Below are 19,699 nucleotides of genomic sequence, written 5' to 3' on the forward strand. Positions count from 1 at the left end.
CCTCTTCACGGTTGTGACGCCTGCTTTTAGTGAACATTCACAGTGGATCAGCTCAGGCTAGAGACGATAAATGAAAAACAGTGAGGCTGCGTTACAAACGATGAGTGCTCCTAAAGTCAGGATTGTTGAAACATTGAATATGGGGTGTCCACTTTGGTTTCCAGGCATTATCTCCATGGTGATCTTCATCGTCCTGGGGATCATGGTGTTTGTGATACGCCACCTCTTCCGTCACAAAGGCTCCTACCACACCAATGAGGCCAAGGGGGCGGAGTCAGCAGACTGTGCTGATGCAGCGATCATCGTCAACGACCCCGCCTTCACTGAAAGCATCGACGAGAGCAAGAAGGAATGGTTCATCTGAAGTCCTCCACCGACCTGGTCTCATGACATTAGGATGTATGTAGTTTTCTAAGCCTAGGACGTAGTAGTGAGGAGGCCTGGAAACCTGGAGGATGTAGCGACTGGTTTATTCTTTGGATTCATGGACACCGTGGTGTTTGAGTGTGGGTGTTAGAGCACAGGGCACTGAAGCCTGAAGAGATGAGACTGTGTTTGTTCCCACTCCTCAATAACAGACAGTGGGCAGCAACCTTCAGACGGTGGAGAGGGAGGAGAGGGTGGTGCCATTTCAAAGGCCTTGGATGAGTGAGTGTGTTCAAGAGCGTTTGCTTTTCTATCACGTTTGGTTTCATTTCATTTCAAAGTTATATTTATTCATTTATATTTCAGTAACATATATTTTTTCATGAAAGCTATTTTCTTTTCATTAATATTCAGAAGGATTATCTCAATGCCTTTGTGTTACAGGCTGGTATATCATTGCATCCTTACTAGTAATGCTCATTACTCCATTAGCACAATACTCCTCGCCGCCTGTAGCAACACCGCTCAACACTTCCTCTGTCAACGTTACGAGACTCATTTGCCTTATTTTACATTTATGACAGTTAAGTTTTATTTCAGCCTTAAGGAAGATATCTGGAGTGTGTGTGCGTGTGTGTGTGTGTGTGTGTGTGTGTGTGTGTGTGAGGGTTTGGTTCTGACATGCTCACTTGTCTGTGAAGGAGATGTAGCCATGACTTTGGACTTAGAGGTTATAAAATAAGGTAAAGTCAGACTTTATTTATTTTTTGCATCTGCTGGCTGATAGTGTGTTTATCTGTTTCTTTTTATCTGTTTTTAACTCCTGTTGATTTTTTGATGCCAAAAGAGTCCGAGGGTTGGTTTTTACAGAATGAACCTCTTCATGTGGAGAGCTCCACTCACTGTTGTTTCTTTCAGACATGATGCAGACGTTGTCTTTGTTAGCCTGAGAGGATGGAAACGTGGGATCAAAAACAGACACCACTCACTTTATTTAACGATTTATTTAACGATTTATTTATTTATATATTCAAATTTTTATCATTTTATTTATTTATTTATTTGTTGTGTTGTCTTTCACACTAACTGATCACACTAGTGTAACACTAAAACAGTTTGAAGTCAGATAAGCTCTGGATCAAATCAGTGCATCCAGCACACACTGCAAAAACTAAAATCGAAGCAAGTCTTTATGTCTTCTCTTATTCATTTATTTATTATACTTATTATGAGCTGCAGCCAACCAACCAAACAAGTCCAGAAAAATGTCTGCCAGTGGAGTAAGAAAAAAATTCTCGTCAGTTTTCTTGAAATTGGGATTATGTCGTAATCGTACAAGAAACCCTCTTACCCCATTGGTACTTTTTTTTACTTGTTTCAAGCAAATCAGATCCATTTTTATCTCTGAATAACTTCAAATAGGACATTTTCCTAGAATGGTTTGAAAAATATGGCTGTAAGGCCTAAAAACACATTTTTTGAATTCTTTTTCAATAAATAAGACAGTAACAGCTGCTGAGGCTTCAGCTCTGTGCAGTGCAGAGTGATCTGTGGATTTTTACCCAACACCTGGAAACTGGTAAACTCAACTTTGTTCAAATCGTTTGTAAATGTGTGTTCGGTAGATTATTATTATTTTTCTGTTGCTGTGATGATACATCTTGGTAATAAGTTTTAAACTATTGTTAGGTTTATTTCTCTTTTAAATGGAGCCACATTCATGAGGAACATGTATTTGGTGGGTGAGCAGCAGAGCTGGGTGTGAGGCTGTTTACCGTATCTCCTCTGCCTGACAGCTGATTCTACATTCACTGATCGTTGTCTGGTGGATCGTCCCAATCTTCAACCAGCTGTGGTTTGGTCACTCTCACACCAGTGTTGAGTGGGTTCAGGTCAGGTCACTCCATCCTCTCCCCTCTGCCCAGAGAGAAACTGGATTATCAGCACCTGGGGTCCAGAAGCTCGAAGTGAGAGCCAACACCTAAATGAGCTGTTTGACTTTTTTTATGAGAACAACCCACAAACTTAGCTCTGCTGCTCCTTACGCAAATGAATGTCCCTTACAAACGTGGCTCAATTTAAAAGTTAAAAATAGGCTCTACAGCAGTGCTAGATTTATTACAAAGAAGCATTTTTACAACAAAGAAATAATCTTCTTAACACACACTTCCTTTTTCTTAGCACTACATTTTTCAGTCTGGCTGCATGAAAAGGAAACGACTGAACCTTGAAAAACAAACTCCTAGGTCGTCTGGTTAGCCTGTAACATTTTGTCATCTTGCTAGTTCTTCCAAACTTTGTTGACATTGCAGAAGACTAGAGACAGGGCTCTGACCTGACCCCAGCTTTGATAAGAGACTCAGCCCCACTCAGACTCAGACCACTGAGGGTTAGGTTGGAGTCAGAGCCCTGGACTTAACTCCCCCACCCTGCATTCAGACTCATTACTCCACAGCTTTGGTTGGAAGCGGTGTCCTCCTGAGGTGTCTCTGTGCAGGACGGAGGGAACGAGATGAGCTAGTGGTGAGTGTACAAGACAGCAAGCAGAGGAAGTTCAACGCCAGACGACCTTTCAACCCTCCCCAGATATTGATTTGGATGAAGATATGTTGATTTTTCTTTTTTTTTCTTGGTGAATCTGGATGAGACCCCAGGTGGACCATGTTAGGACTTGGGACAGCTACTTCATGACTGGGTACTGCTTTGAAACTCCTGGCTACCTCCTGGAGGAGCTCTGACATGAAGACTTTTCTCAAACCCGTCATTTGAAAACCTTTGCTTTGTCTTTGATTTGTACTGAGTAGATCTTTTCTGCAAATGAATGTTTGTGACCCTCATTCAGAACAACGGCGAGCATTCTGACGTTTGATTGTATTTCTGTTCCCTTGACTGCCCCGCAGTGTAACGGCATGCTGTTCGACACGGAATGACACTAGTTTCTTATGCTGAGCCACTGTAGCATCACACTTTTTCTTCATGTCATGTGTAAAAAATGCCTCCCTGTTTATTCTTTTTATAATGTACTTTATTCTTTGTGCTTTTTCAAGTTCTGAAACTTGTGATGCTTCCTGTTGGAAAGATCAGTAAAATATGACAGCTGGATGAAGTGCACTGATTCTTGGAGGGGAACTGAGGTTTTAGTTGCTCTGATGGGATGAAGACCTCACACAGATGATGACAACATTAAACCCACAGGTAGATTACAGACAGCAGGACATGGAAGGAGAAGACAGACGCCCAAAAACAGAAGCAGCACTCGGACTAAAGAGTCCAACTTTAGATAAACGACTCATTCATGAACCTTTACTCCGACGGTATTTCACTTGGGAGGAAGGGTCTGTGCAGCTGGTGAGCAACAGGCAGTCTTTGTAGAGACAGAGTCCATCTTATTTGAGACTGATCAATCAATCTGTCTTTCTTTATATAGCGCCAAATCATACCTCGTACCTCAGCACACTTTCCAAAAACATGAACAGCTTTAAAACCCTTTAACCCTTTAAGTTGAATAAGATTTTATTAACAGAAACCCGACATCAAGACACGGTAAGGAGTCTGATCTCATCTTCCTCAGCAAGTTACAACAGAGAGGAACAACTTCCCTTTAGCGGGCGGAAACTTCAGTTTCCCCCAACAGCTGGTTCAGACCTGATCCAGCTCTAACTAAGCTTTACCAAAAAGGAAAGTTTTAAGTCTACTCTTAAAGGTTGAAACCATGTCTGCTCCTCGGACCTCAACCCGTAAATTCCAAAGAAGAGGAGCCTGATAACTAAAGGCTCGACCTCCCAGACTACTTTTAGTACCACAAGCAGACCTTCATGCTGAGAACACAGTGATCTAGAATAATAAAAACAATGAGCTCTTTTAAGATAGGATGGCCAGATGCCATTACAGTTTGTCTCAGTTGCTTTGGTACATTTCTCGAATCATCCTCGCCATTTGCAAGTGCATTCCTCAGAAAAGTTTGTACAAATAGCAAAACACCACAGATTACCTGCAAAAGCCAGTCTAGATCTCAAAATCCTTAGTTAATCCCTCAAAAGTACATTTCTGTGTCAGTGCCTCAGAATGAGGAGTCCTGGTGTCAGTGTGTATGGGTGGGACAGTCAAAGTGCTGAGTCATGTTGTTAGTGTAGCAGTTTGCTCTGGAAGGATGTTCTGAAGTAAACTATGCCCAAAGTTTAGATGACACTTATTGTAAAGTGTAAGTTAAGTTGGGGGATTGATTACAAGAGACTGGACTGAATTCACATTTTCTCTTCTTCTGTTTGTGCTGTAATTTGTTGACTGACCCCATCATTGATACAGAGAGGAGAAGAAGGCGCTGCATCGCACAAAGAAAAAAAACACAAGTAGAAATGTGAACATCGATCAGTCTCTTTAGAGAAAACTGTTCATTCAGTGCTGTGGGAATCACAGAGCAGTGCAGTCTTCCTCCTTCTGTTCCTGTCTGCTGGGACTCAAATTCTCATCCACATCACAAAGATCTTCTCTGTCTGCAAAAAGTCTGAATGATTGAGGTCAGTTGTTCTCCCAGCTTCTGGCAGCATCCTTCAACCAACCTGGGCCGTTGTAAGCTTCTGATGGAGAACATGGTCCACAGGTGTGACAGGTCTTTCTTTGTTTCCACTGGCTGTACAGAGGAAAGTACACAGACATACTTATCAGTTGATAGTTCAGGAGTTGAACCTTTGAGCTGTTTCAGAAAACTGGTTGATCATTGGTTGATCTGACGCTTCACACATTTCTGTTTGTGAGAGAAAGTCAAGACTGACGGGGAGCAGTTTACCGATCCAGACAGATTGAGAAAACAGTCTGATGGAAAGGTGTGGAAATGTGTGGAGAGATGCATGACATGTTATGACAACTTGTTGAACCTTTGTGCATGTGAAGACTGATGTGATGAACTCATGACTAAATGTGGTGGGAGGTGAGACTGTTCAACAGAGACCATGATAATCCAGTTTAATCAACATGACAGAAGCAGATGATAAAGTAAGAAACAGCAGAGAATGGTACTGAATCATTTGCACAGATGACCCATAGCATCTGCAACTTGTTGAAAGAAATAAGAAACTGCTTTTTGATGAGCAAGAGTGGCACAATGATGAAGACTGAACATGAAGTTTTAAGAATTTCAGTTCTGATCTGAGAAATGAACCAAAGCCACTGAGACAAACTGTAAGCGCTTTGTAAGTCAGAAGAAGAATTTTAAACTCTATCCTAGATTTTACAGGTAGCCAGTGTAGAGACGCTAACACAGGAGATGTGCTCTCTCCCTGACTGGTCCCAGTCAGTACCTTAGCTGCAGTGTCCTGAACCAGCTGGAACATCAGGCTATGCGGCGTAGCTATAATCCAGTCGGTCAAAAACTCTGTTGGTCATGGGAAAAAAATGCCCCAATAGATTCGCCTTCAATTTTCACCTTTTAGAAGACAGGTTTCTGACTTTTGATTTCAAGTCATGATGCAAAGGTCCCCTTTGGTGTGGAGGTACCTGAGAGCTACAGAAATAAATTTACCTTAAGATACAAGTGAGATCACACTTTGTGTCAGGAATAGACTTTTTTAAAATGGCTTCTAATTCGCCGAAATATCCTACAGCCCATATCTTTGTTTTTCTACAATGACTAATTTAGTGTCAAAGTGAACGTCAAGGAATCCAGGGAAATACATTTCAAGATTCAAAAAGCAGCAGTACTCCTCTCACCATGACAGCCGGGGGGTGAACACGCACATTTCAGATAAAAAACACGATTGTGAGGATGTGATCAGCGCTGACTTCTAACAGCTTTAATGTCCCGGCCTAAAGCTGGAAAAAAGGGTTGTTTAGACTTGTTCAGACCAAACCAGGATGACAAACAGCTTTATGGAAAACATTTATTAGAACTTATGAACATTTAAAACATGATCAGGTTTTTCATGTTTCCAGAAGTCTCACAGCTAGTCTCTTCTAAAACCATAAAAACATCTGCAGTAACTTAAGTATCATCAAATTATTTACAATTTATACTAAGATATCTCAAACTCATGATGACAAAAAGTCACAGGAAGTAGAAACAAAGACTAATTACTGATATAAGATGAGCGCAGTCCAGTGATCTCAGAGTCACTGGTGGTCTGACTTGATCAAGCTGCCAAAGTAAGCGGTCACAGTCTTCAGTTTGTTGTTGAGGAGGTTCTGCTCCACTTCCAGCTTTCCTCCTGGACCGGCCAGAGAGGCAATCTGCAGAGAGTAACACAGCACAGCTGAAATATGCCAGAGAGTGCTGGATTATTGGACCAGAGGAGAGCACGAACAGAGCTGTGTGGGAGTTTCAGGTCCTGGTTTCATTTCAGTCATCCCCAGCTTCAGAAAACACTCAGGACCGTAGCATTTTTAACAACAAAGCATTCCCAATAGACCCATTTACAGCCAACATCATCAAAATATGCCCATGCATTGTGGCTGTGATAGCAGCGTTTAGCTCCATCCATTCAGACGGGTTATCCTTCTTCAACACCACATTCAAACTGTTAGAAGTTTCTGTGACCTTCCCTTCTCTGAGCAGATATTCAGAGTGAATAACGTCACTGCTCTTTGGCCTGATCACCACGTAATAGAAAAGAAAACACAAACCTGGTCCACGTCCGCATTACGAGGCAGGAAGTACACGATGTTGTCTGAGATCAGTTTGGCCCGCTGGAAAATCTCAAATGTGTCTGATGTTAAGGAAGAATCAACAAAGGCTCATGAATGACTTCAAGTGAAGAAAAGCTGCTTTAAGTTTCATTACAAGTCTGATAACAGCAGGTTGAGACCGTGTCCAACCGTAGCCATGTATCTGGGAAACCACAGGTCAGTTTATACGCTTACGCTTTGCGTCAGTAAAAATGACGTTTTCTGAAAAACAGAGGGAAAATTTTAGGAAACTGTGGTTTCACGGTTTCATGTATACTCCTGGAACAGAGTTTTTGGTTCTCAAACAGCCAAACAGGGGTTTGCTCTGTTTGGGGCTCTGAAAAAGCAGAAAAGGCTGAAAATGCTTTTCTGAAGTGGACGTAGGGAAAAAGGCTCAGTACCATAAAATAGCAGCACTTGGAGGCAGTTCCACCAAGAGCAGACTGGGTTCATTTATTTGCTATATTATCTATAGAAAGTGGGAAAAGGCCTGAGCGCTCCAAGGTAGAGGAATGGATGAAAATGGTGGATGGACGTTCAGACTCTGTATCATTTCAAACCCATCTCTCACACGGCTTCGACAGAAAAGGATATCCATCTGGCTCCATCATGGTCTTGATGTCAAACACCTCTGCGCTCTGGTAGTCCGGCCCTCCCCATGGCGGTGAGAGGAAGACCACGTCTCCACAGAGATGGGGTGCCAGCTGAAGGAAATCCCCTTGCAGGAAGTCCATTTGGTGAGCCACGTTGTAAACAGCTGCGTTGTGTCGGGCCAGATCTAGTTTCACCGGGTCGATATCTACGGCCAGGACTGAGGAGAGACAATGGAGACAGTGAGGTCACTCTACATTCACCAACAGCACACACACTCACACACTGGGCGCTAACTCTTCAAGTTGGAGTTTGGAGCTGCGGTCAATAAAGGCTCAATGAGAGGGTCAGATTCTAACATATGGTGGAAAAGGAATGATGATCTGGACACACCTGCAGGGGTTTCCTGAAGGCCAACACACACACACACACACACACACACACACACACACACACACACAGACAAACACACACAGACAAACACACACAGACACACACACAGACACAAACATACAACCACACACAGACACACACACACACACACACACACACACACACACACACACACACACACACACACACACACACACACACACACACACACACACACACACACACACACACACACACACACACAGACAAACACACACAGACACACACACAGACACAAACATACACCCACACACAGACACACACACACACACGTACACACACACACATACACAGACACACACACACTCACACACACAGACACACACACACACATACACACACACACAGACACACACACATACACAGACACACACATACACAGACACACACACATACGCAGACACACACACACACACACACACACACACACACACACACACACACACACACACACACACACACACACACACACACAGACTGCTGATCTCCTCCATGACACCACGCTGAGGCAGTGCTCACAGAAAACGAGTCCAGAACAACCAGTATACATGAAAAGTGCTTTCAGTTTCACTTCTTTAAATTCAATCTGAGGAAATTCTTGTTGAGCAAACATTAAATAGACTATGCTGACAGGGCAGAGTTACCTCTCTTTCCAGTGAGTGCGAACTGGATGGCGTTTCCACCCACCCCACAGAAGGCGTCGATGACCAGCTGACAGTCAGGGAAGCTGTGCTGCACCCTGAGGGCGATGTGCTCAGCGATCTTCTCCGGTGTCACAGAGAACCAGCCCTCTGAAACGCAGGGATGAGGAGGTCAGGAGGAGGTGGAGGAGGAGCAGAGAAACCCTCAGAGCGTTTCCTTCAAGGTGAGCCAACTGAGAGGAATCTGGCGTTTCTACGATCAGGCCGCGAGCTAAATATGATCCTATCGAAGGCGCCTGATGATGCGCCCACATCTCAAATTCACCCTGGTTGGTCCAGCATCATTCATTTCTCAGAGATGAACCTTAACCCTTTCATCTGGTACTGATGGAACACAGACATGGACACATGTCCCGTGGAGTGCAGACTCACCTCGGTCCAGCCGGATTCCCTCATCAAAGCGAGAGAAGAGTCTGTAACGCTGAGCCCAGTATTTGGCTAGTCCTGGTTCTGCTGCCATCTCTGGAGGAACCTGCTGCTTACACCTCCTCCTCGTCGACTTCTTTCGTTCCTTGACGCTCGTCTCTACATAGAATAACATCTTCACCAGTTGCCACCAGGACCAAATGAAACTGAACTTCACTGGAAAAACTTCAAAGCTGCTAACCTGTACTGCCTTCAGGTGTGTCCGGGAGGAGAAAGTCAGGAGTTTCTAGACACACCAGCCGTCTGCCAGGCTGCTCCTCTTCCTCCCTGCCCTGACTCCCCACAGCCCCAGCAGCAGAGCAGGTCCCAGCAGCAGAGCTGGTCCCAGCAGCAGAGCAGGTCCCAGCAGCAGAGCAGGTCCCAGCAGCAGAGCAGGTCCCAGCAGCAGAGCTGGTCCCAGCAGCAGAGCTGGTCCCAGCAGCAGAGCAGGTCCCAGCAGCAGAGCTGGTCCCAGCAGCAGAGCAGGTCCCAGCAGCAGAGCAGGTCCCAGCAGCAGAGCAGGTCCCAGCAGCAGAGCAGGTCCCAGCAGCAGAGCTGGTCCCAGCAGCAGACTCAGAGTCTGTCACTTCTCCCTGGGTGGCAGGTTGGTCCCCCTGTTTGTGTGCGCTGCCCTCTGCAGACTCTCTCTGGCTGCTCTCGAGGAAGCTTTTGACCTTTTAAACAAACAGAATGTTTACTCTGTCAATGCATGGCTGAACATTCAGAGGAATTCAGTTTATACTGGGTTTTACCAAAGTCAGCTTAAGACTTTAGAGGAGGATTTTTACACGGGTGACCACTCCCACCACAAGGCATTTTGCCTGATATCTCAGCTTGTAAATTTTCAATTACACACACTGAGGGTGAAAACACGCTGAGGGTGAAAACACACTGAAGGTGAAAACACACTGAGGGTGAAAACACACTGAGGGTGAAAACACGCTGAGGGTGAAAACACACTGAAGGTGAAAACACACTGAGGGTGAAAACACACTGAGGGTGAAAACACACTGAGGGTGAAAACACACTGAAGGTGAAAACACACTGAGGGTGAAAACACACTGAGGGTGAAAACACACTGAGGGTGAAAACACACTGAGGGTGAAAACACGCTGAGGGTGAAGACACACTGAGGGTGAAAACACGCTGAGGGTGAAAACACGCTGAGGGTGAAAACACGCTGAGGGTGAAAACACGCTGAGGGTGAAGACACACTGAGGGTGAAAACACACTGAGGGTGAATGTTAACACTGTTCCAAGCTGAAAGGCTCTGGCCATGAGGAAAGGGTGGAGCCAAAGTGAGGAAACGTGTTTAAAGGGGGTCTGGTTTTGGCCTTTTGACACAGACTCACAAATCACACGACATCCAGCTCTATGCACAGCCTGCCTGATGGTCTTTTTCACTTTAATGATAAATACAAACGTAAAGGGGGTCCAGCCTGGTAGGAGCAGGGTGTACATAAAAAAGTGACCGGCGGGTGTTTTAGACTCATTTTCTCATTGGCTCACAGAAACTTCCTCCATTTCCACACTGAAAAAAATCATGCACCAGTTTTGATTTGTGGATTATTTCTCAGAGCAGATTCCTGATGCTAGTATCCTGGTGTCAAAGGATCAGAGGGGGTACCTTGCTGAGGGTGGTGCTGCTCTGGCGCTGGGGGTTGCCTCCATCGGTCTCTGTGAACCTGGTGTGTTTGGGGATTCTGCAGACCGCCCTCTTGTTCAGCCACTTGTTCTGACCCCTGTGATCAACTCTGCCTTTGAATCTCAGCACGCTGTCAAACCTGGGACACAAAACCAGCCTGGTTCAGAGAGAAACCGCTCCGAGGTAGACTCTGAACTCCTGAGATACCTTCATTAAAAATGAACACTTTAAAGTCATGTACTCTGACTCTCAGGGGTTTAATAAGCCTGAGCTCCAGCCAAAGGCTGCAGCACTGATGGGTCAGACTCACTCAGGGTTTGGGTTGTGTTTGAGTCCCAGTTTACTCCACGCTTCTTCTGACGTCAGATGTGGGCTTTCCTCCAAATCCATCTCGTGACTAAAACAAAAAGACAAGAAAAAAGTGAATGTGTCTTTTCTGAAGCTGTTTGACAACACAGATTTCTCCCTGCTCCAGACTTTAACACGAGTTTCTCAATCCAGAAACGTTTCTTAAGCTTACAAAGACTTTGAACCAACACATGATTCTAAAGCAACAACTGAAGTTTAATATCAACACAAAAGAGCAGAAGCCACAGGAGCTCCACCAGATCTCACATTTAACTTTATTCCAGGTGGTCCTGGTGCTGGTTCATATGATTTTTTCCAGGGTTTTCATAAAGGGTTTAGAAGAAACCATGGATGGAAACCAACAGTGAAATTTTAAGACAGCTCTATAACGCTACATGTCTGCAACCACTTTGACTGATTTGATATTTAGGCTGTTGGTAGCCACCACACAGCTTTGGGTGATGGGGATTTGGCCCTGATGACCCGCCTCCTGCTTTGTCAAACAGAGCTGCAACAACTGCTCTGCTTTGTTAAAAATAACAATCAGGCTTTGTTTCAGAGAAGGCTGTGAGCCACCAGGAGAAATACAGCAGCTGATGTCACACAGGAAGTGACTATTCTTTCAGCCAATCAACAGACTGCAGGGTTTCTAGCTCCACCTTCTGGGGTTGGATCAGTATGTCTGGCCCCCCCAACAGAAGGGAACCAAAAAGTGGGAGGGTATGGGTCAGTAGTTTGGGGACCTGCCCTGTTTTAGTCAGTGGAAATGTCACAAAATGCGCCCCGTACCAAGGCAAACAAACTGAACTGCTTGGTGGAAACAGAGGCTGACTGTTCAGAGCCTGTATGCATGTCCAGCTGCTAGCGATGAAAACTGACCACTTCTACTAATGTTGAAAAAAAAAAAATCACTTAACGGTATGAGCCATGTTAGCACCCAACAGAGCTGTACACTGAATGGAGATAGAGCCCAGGCTTACAGGTGTTCACAGCAGGATTACAACACCTGTACGGCTGTTTAAAGATGGCAGATGTCGTGCTATGTGCTCACTTTTAAGACTTCATACGCAAAGCCAACAGATATTTAGGGGCTGAATGAATCCTTTATATGAAGATGGAGAGATTAACAGTCAACTTAAATTTAGATTTATGAGAATTTTTCTTGTTATTGCTGTCTAGGTGTAGTAGGCATTCGCAATTAAAGTTTTTGGACAGAGGTTACACTCGGCCAACAGTCCCATGTGTGTAATGACTGGACAGGCATACGGGCCTGGGTCCACCTGCTTCGAGAAACCACTGTCACACCATTACTCCACACGTTAATGCAGTTATTATCTGCAGACTCACCTGCGTTTGAGTTTAGCGTTTCCTCGTCCTGGGGGTTTGTTATCATCATCATCATCATCATCACCTTCATCATCTCTTCCTGATGTTGACCTCTTATTTGAGCCACATTCTCTGTCAGAGCTGCTGGAAGCCTGCTTTGAGTCTAAGTCACAACAAAAGATACTGACCAGCAGAGCCTGCACCAATCGAACGTGTACACAACAATTATATTTCAAAGATTCATCCGTGTGAGCATATCATAGGTACGTTTGCAAAATAAATGTGAAGAAATCATTTAAAAAAAAACTTAAGGTGGGCTGCAACTATAAAATTAAAATCTAACAAAGATCTATTTGAGCCAATGCTTAAAGATGTTTAAAGGGACTGTGAGGAGGATCTGTTTGAAGCAGATTACAGCGACACCCTTTGGCCACACCTTCATGAGACGTAACTCTGAACAAGGCGCACGTTTGATTTGGAAATGAATGGAGATCAGATCTTCATTTTAACTCCTCTTTTAACTCAAGACAGCTTTTAACCAGATCCAGCTCCACGAGGTAAGGTATTTATCAACAGTTAGGTAGAGCTATGCTTTGAAACCTGACAACAAGCTAACTTTGTCAGTTTGTCCCGTAGTTTAGTAGCTGCTATATTTATCTCTACTCACAGCCCGTTGCTCTGAGACGTGTCTGTAACGTTAGTGAATCCTGGTTCTGTCCTACCAGAGCTCATCTACCAACTCCAACCTCACCAAGCAGAGCTAACGTAACCTGGCTCTTCATTTTATTGATAGACTCTCAAGTTTGAACAGACCACTGCAGAATAACTGCTGACTGTGGGTTGGAGCCAACATTAGCACAAACACATTAGCCCCTGTGTTAGCTTTAGCTTGTGTGTTAGCCTTTAGCCCCTGTGTTAGCCTTCAGCCTGTGCTCTATCTCTCTCCTGTTTGTCTGCCCATTCTCTTCTTTTTCTGTTTGACAGTTAGACTCCAGTGTCCACCATCACTACAAAATTAATCACAGAAATCGTTTTCAGCAGAGAAAAACACAGATCTCTCTTCTCTCTGCTAAACTTCATCAGCTGGCTTGGTGTTGACACAGAGACTTGCAGACATGCTGCAAATCGATCCAGTCCTGTTCGACCCAATCAGGAAGCTAAGAAGTAGCATTTAGGAATAACCTATATCAATGCTGATAATCTCTTTTCCACGTGTGGATTAGGATCAGGCAGTTATCTAGAAGGAAGACTTTTTCTAGATATCTTAGAAACTCCTCACAGGAACTTTAAGTACATCTACTGCAAACTTTTCAGCAAGTCAAAAATCTGAAACTGAAGTTTGAATTACTGCTGAATTCATTTTGGTGGATTTATATTTCAAAATGTTAATGTTTAGGTTTGTTGGGTAACACAGAGCTCAAGGCAGGAAGGGAAAAGAGAGCAGCAGCTCTCAGAGTGCTATCAGGGAAAAGACTGAGTTTGTTGTAAATATGAAACAGATCTCAGATCAGAGAGAAGAAAGTGTTACTGTAAGGAAACCACAGATTACTCTGTTATTACCTCTCTGCTCTGCTGTGTCCTTCTCTGAAGAGGAAGCAGGTCTCTTGCGATGGTTCCCTCCATCAGAGGGATTATCAGAGCCACAGACCTCTTTGGATTCAGAAACCCCTCTCAGCTGTCCATCTCTCTGGTCCGTCTCAGGGTTCCTGTCTGCTTTCAGAGAGCAGCTCTGTTCAAGCACATCACTCAAAGTCTCAGCATCATCCAGGTCCTTCTGTTCTCCTTTCTGTCGGCTTCCTGCTTCTGTGCCGGTCTCTGAGCTGCCGTCCATCAGCCCAGCTGCTGTGTCCTCACAGATGGTCTGCTCAGTGGTCCAGCCCTGTGCTGCCCAGTAAGAATACTGCTCCCAGTAGGAGTAATACACCTCTGCTGCGTGTTCATCCCAGGCAGCCTTTGTGTCTGGGTCATCCCAGGGAGCAACCACTGATCCTGGGTCCTCTTCAGACAGGCGGTGGGTCTCAGGATGCTTCTCCAGCCAGCTGCTCCACAGCAGGGCTTCACCCTGTCGGGCTTCAAGAGATAAAGAGGGGATGGATGAAAGGTGGAGGCCACACTTTAAAGGTAAGAGGTTTCCTTGATTACTTTTAGTTCCACCTTGAACTAAGGATGAACCATGTGCTGATGAAGACACAATGGGAAGCTCTGGTGGACTTTACAGCGCGAGTCATCATCGTCACACTTTCAACTTTTACACCTTAAAAACATCCTCAAGCTAGTTCTTTATTTGTCTTGTTTTTCTCTAATCACTGCAAACAAAAATGAAGCACTCGTCTTTGAAGTGTTGCTGCAGTTAATGTAGCACATTCAGGAAAACTTGTCAGAGAAATATTGAGTAAATTCACAGAACTCAGACATTGAACCTTCATCCTTATAAACATAATAAGTGATGGATTATGTTCTGCTGTGTTTGTCTTTGTAAGTCGACTCAGGGAACTCCCTGTTCAGAGAAACAATGACTGTAAATGGCTTTAATTACACAGTTGACCGGTTCATGTGTGTGTGAGCTTCAGTGTAATCTTGAAGCCACTCTCTCCGTACCCCAGTAGACTCCCCAGCCTGCGTCCTGGATCCCTCTCGTTTCTTCTTCTGGTGGATCGCTCAACTCCCTCGTCTCATCTGAGTTACGGAGCACAACACAGCGTCAAACCACTACACAGTATGGAATACAAATCAAGATCAACTCTTTCAGTACCACAAAATTCATTTATCTAAAAAAAAAAAAAAAAAAACTATGTTATAACTACCAGGGACAGAACCGGGATTTCAGGTCTGGGTGGGCCAGACAAATTTTGTCTGTGCCTTAAGTCAAAAAAAGTTTTTTGATAATTAATTAATAAAAATGACTAACAATATACCAATAATAGTATGTGTGGTTTTTAAGCAGATTTAGTTGTTTTTCGCCTTTAATTTGCATTTTTGCATCATAAGCTGTTAGAGCAAAGACATCAACCACAGTTAAATAAAATAAAAAAAATCTACAGTCTTTACCAAAATAATGCTCTGATCCCGCCCACATGAAGCTGAATGTTTCACAATTTTTCCTTTTTCCCCACAGGCTAAAAACATGGCTGATTTAACAGAGACAGGGCATCTAACGCTGACAAAACAGACATAAAGTGACAAAACTTTACCACACTCTTTTCAAACCCTTTTAAAAATATTAGAATGATAAGAAAAGTTTAGGGTGGGCCAAGGACCTTTGGGCCCACACATAACGCTGCCCCTGATAACTACACTGCTGGTCTAAAGTTTTAAACGTCACATTTTTCCCAGTTTTTCATAGAAATTCAAGAAACTCAAGCCCGGTGAAGAGCTTGAAATGGTACAAACAGCCAGAGGTTAATAAAAAAGGTAATGATGCTGATGTCGTATCAGCAAATACTCAAGGCTCAGATATCTGTGTTGTATCAGAAGTGCTAAAGTTGTATTGGGACACTCCCAAAACAAAAAACCCAAGTTTTTCTGTCACTTGGTTTGATTTTGATTTTTCTCCAACATAAAGTCAGATCCTGTAAATAAGAGAAAATGCTTATCTAAACTGAGGGGCTCTCACACACTGCCTTATGACAAAAATCTTCACAGTGGATGTTTTTTTACCATGCCAATGAAAACCCCTGCTACAGGGAGTGAGTCTGAACTCACTGTGTTACCTGTGTTATCAGGCTGAAGATCCTGCTCAGTCCCCTCCTCCTCAGCTGGTTCAGTCCAGGGTGCACTGAGCTTTCTTCTGGATCGTCTACCCTGTCACATGACGTGAACATTTCAGTCACAGCAGCTGCTTCAAATATTTCTGATTACTCCTGTCTCCTAAAGTCTGCCTGTGACTTCACCAGAGGAAATGAACCAACCTCTCTCCTCGGCCCAGAGGAGCTGGAGAAGGCCAGGGGCAGACCCATGCTGGCCATCAGCAGAGCCTCTTCATCCAGCTGCAGCTGCTGCTCCTCCTCCTCCTCCTCCTCCTCCTCCTCCTCCTCATCATCATCATCATCATAATTCGTTTCTGTTTAAAGGGGAGTATGTGTTTTAAATAAGTTCATCTTTTCACAGCATTTGAGTTAACGCTTTAATCTCTTGGAGTATGAAGAACTTTGCCTCTTTCCCTCTTTCCCTCTTTCCTGTCCCCAAGTTCTGACAGACAGAGAGACAGACACACAGAGAGAAAGACAGGGACAAACAGAGAAAAAGACAGAGAGACAGACAGAGAGACAGGCAGAGAGACAGACAGAAGGAAAGACAGTCATACATAGAGACAGCCAGACAGAGAGACGGATAGACAGAGAGACAGACAGAGACAGACAGAAGGAAAGACAGACATACATAGAGACAGCCAGACAGAGAGACGGATAGACAGAGAGGCAGACAGAGACAGACAGAAGGAAAGACAGACATACATAGAGACAGCCAGACAGAGAGACAGATAGACAGACAGAGGGACAGACAGAGAGAAAAACAGAGAGACAGACAGAGACACAGACTGAGGGACAAAAGAAAGACAGACTGAAGGACAGACACACAGAGAGACAGACACACAGAGAGAAAGACAGAGGGACAGACAGAGTGACAGACAGAAAAAGACAGAGGGACAGACAGAGGGACAGACAGAGACAGACTGTGGGACAGACATAAAGACAGACTGAGGGACAGACAGAGAGACTGACGAGGGGACAGACAGAGAGACAGACAGAGAGACAAACAGAGGGACAGACAGAGGGACAGACAGAGGGACAGACAGAAGGACAGAAAGAGAGACAGACAGAGAGACCGAGTGACAGACAGACAGAGAGATGGAAAAGTTCCTAAATTAGCTTTAGCTTTGTAGCAGAATCTCATAATCCAAATATGATGTACAAACGGTCAAAAATGGAAATTAAGTGTGATACGATCAAATACTGCACAACATCTGGGAGAAGAAGCTAAAGGAGCAGTAAACTGCACTGTCCCTCCAGTGGAAAACATGTGACCCTGTGTTACAGACCACACAGCAAACCTTTAGCCCACTTCAGTCACAAAAGTCCCTTTGGCTTTCAAAATGAACCTGTGCAAAAAGAGCGACATACCTGTGAGTGTAGGGCCAGCCAGGTCAGCGCAGAGTGACCGGTTATCAGAGCGATACAGCTCTCGGTCCCTGGACAGAGGAAGAGGACACGGAGGATGATTTGGAGGAAAAACTCCACAGACTCAACAACCTGCCTGAGAGAATCTCAGTTCAAATCCTTCTTTATAGCACAGACATTACAGACATTATCCTGACGTACCAGTCTGTCAGCATGCACGCTCCATGCTCTGACTGCCTGCTCTCATTTTCTTTTTCTTTAATTTTGAGACATTATTAATATTTTTACATTAGCCTAAATAAAAAAACGAATGACCTCTCTTTTCACTTTAAAATAAAATATAATAATAATAAAAAATCATTTTGTTTAATTAAGCTTTTGAGACATTTTTCATATTTTTGGGAAATAAATTTGAGCAATGGGCTACTTTTTTCTTTTAATTTTAGCATGTTGTAAGACATTGTTAATGTTTAGATTATAGAAAATGTTCACTTTAAACAGAAGAGAAATGTTTAATAACTGTATGGTTCATGAAGCTACTCTGTCAGCTTTGTATCTTAGGCTATTTTTGCAGCGTCCCCAAGGGGCCGGGCAGGGGGTCCTCTCTGGGAGGTTTTCAGAATATGGTCACCCTAGGTTTGTGTGATTAGTTCTTGCCTTATTTTTGAATAAACTCACAGTTATGGTAATTCAACCCTTATTTCTGTAGTCTCAAAATACGCTTTCTGGGAATGTATCATACTTTTCCAGAAAAAAATGACTGCAGTGATAAACTTAGTTCTTTCTTTTATCAGATGAAGAAAAAATGCTCCAACAACTGAAAAACTCTTTGCTGCTCTCACGGAGTCTGACAAGTCCTGTAAATCAGTGGACCTTAAAGAAGCGCATCCCTTTGGGTCAGAGAGGCGTCGGGGGAGGATCTGTGACTGGGGGTCTTACTGGACGAAGGCTCTGGAGCAGGTACAGTGAATCCTCTCCTCGTCTTTGACCACAGGCTGTCTCCGGCTGAAGAAGATATCTGCCACCATCACCACCCTCCGTGTCTCCAACATCATCACCATCAGACCTCTGGTTTCTGTCAGGCAGCAGAAAGATGATGCACCCTCTGTCCGTCCGCAGACCTGTGGACGGGCTCAGCTCAGCGACCAGGCAGCGCCCTCCGACCCGGAGAGATGGGGTCTGTGCGGAGGAGCTGAACCATGGACTGGGCTATGAGAAAGCCTGAAGTCCATCGAGAGTCGGCTTCAGAATGGACCCGGAAGACCAGAACCACCAACACGCGTTGTCTTCTTCCTCTTTGTTTTTGGCAAATGACAAATAACTTTTGGTTAGGTGTATTATCGCCACCTACTGGTATGGAGTGTGGACTCGGACAAAAATAAAAATATACAAGTGATTAATATTAAACAGTAAAGATAATATAAAATACATAAAAAAGAAAACCCACCAAATTGAATTCAACAAACACAATTTGTTTTAGTGGTGGTAAAATTTGTTCGAACAATGCAGATCTGAAATACTCTAAAACATTTCATTTCATGTGGTCATGAAACATAGATGCTTGCTCTGAGCATAGAAAATATCAGACGAGTAAGGTTAGTCCTTCTGTTTTTATTTTCATTTAACTTTAATATTTTTCACCTTTTGCAGCAGTTGACAGCAGCATGTCTCACTGTCTCACATGTTGTCACTGTGTAGACACAGTGTCAGCACATTTTCTGAGAACTTGGACACTAATGTAAAGCTTTCCTTTGAGTGTTCTATAGGTCTGTCCACTTTGTTTTACAACTCACCCAAATGTGCCTGATCAGTGGAGGTTCAGACCTCAGAGGGCCAGTCTGTTACTTCAAATGTTCCCTTTGATAACGGAAACGTCCTGATGATGGCTCTATTCTGTTGACTATGGAGCACAATGATGACTTTGCAGATGTTTCATTTTTTTTTCTGGTATTTAATGGCCATTTAATCAAAAACAACTTAAGTCTCTTTAATACGCCGAGTGTTCTCTTTGGCCACCACTGTATTAAAACAATACCAGCCATCTATTGTGTTTCAAAATCTCACAAAAATATCTCATTATTCCCAGATTTATCATATTTTCTTCAAGTTTCATT

General features: G+C 43.9%; 2 protein-coding genes across 2 annotated transcripts in view; one reads left to right on the forward strand and one right to left on the reverse strand.

The window, feature by feature from the left end:
* The window catches only part of LOC141804114 (contactin-associated protein-like 2), a 46,576-nt gene extending 42,996 nt beyond the window's left edge, over nucleotides 1-3,580 (forward strand). Inside the window, exon 25 of the mRNA XM_074688390.1 lies at nucleotides 165-3,580. Coding sequence (XP_074544491.1) covers nucleotides 165-364 — 200 coding nt within the window. The 3' untranslated portion in view covers nucleotides 365-3,580. The remainder of the gene's footprint in view (nucleotides 1-164) is intronic.
* Nucleotides 3,581-4,314: 734 nt separating this feature from the next.
* tgs1 (trimethylguanosine synthase 1) lies at nucleotides 4,315-18,880 on the reverse strand. The gene is made up of 16 exons (XM_074688391.1): nucleotides 18,525-18,880; nucleotides 17,589-17,656; nucleotides 16,380-16,531; nucleotides 16,182-16,272; nucleotides 15,070-15,147; nucleotides 14,032-14,541; nucleotides 12,493-12,634; nucleotides 11,108-11,194; nucleotides 10,780-10,936; nucleotides 9,355-9,826; nucleotides 9,120-9,272; nucleotides 8,691-8,837; nucleotides 7,616-7,834; nucleotides 6,982-7,058; nucleotides 6,437-6,588; nucleotides 4,315-4,996 (listed from the first exon to the last, which is right to left on the reverse strand). Exons 1-15 carry the CDS (start codon nucleotides 18,644-18,646, stop codon nucleotides 6,472-6,474), a joined length of 2,592 nt encoding a protein of 863 aa, XP_074544492.1. The 5' UTR covers nucleotides 18,647-18,880; the 3' UTR covers nucleotides 4,315-4,996; nucleotides 6,437-6,471.
* Nucleotides 18,881-19,699: the final 819 nt, after the last annotated feature.

This window comes from Halichoeres trimaculatus, unplaced genomic scaffold (genome assembly GCF_033239565.1).
Source record: "Halichoeres trimaculatus isolate MK-OKI-2021-1 unplaced genomic scaffold, fHalTri1.1 fHalTri1_scaffold_15, whole genome shotgun sequence".
NCBI classification, from domain to species: domain Eukaryota; kingdom Metazoa; phylum Chordata; class Actinopteri; order Labriformes; family Labridae; genus Halichoeres; species Halichoeres trimaculatus.

What these genes read in the sequence shown, in the direction of transcription:
- tgs1 (XM_074688391.1), bottom strand. Translation starts at nt 18,646, where the DNA reads ATGGTGATGATGTTGGAGACACGGAGGGTGGTGATGGTGGCAGATATC. An exon ending in CCTCTGGGCCGAGGAGAGAG is followed by an intron (nt 16,273 to 16,379) that starts GTTGGTTCATTT and finishes GTCATGTGACAG; the next exon opens with GGTAGACGATCCAGAAGAAA. An exon ending in CGCACTCACTGGAAAGAGAG is followed by an intron (nt 7,835 to 8,690) that starts GTAACTCTGCCC and finishes GTCTCTCCTCAG; the next exon opens with TCCTGGCCGTAGATATCGAC.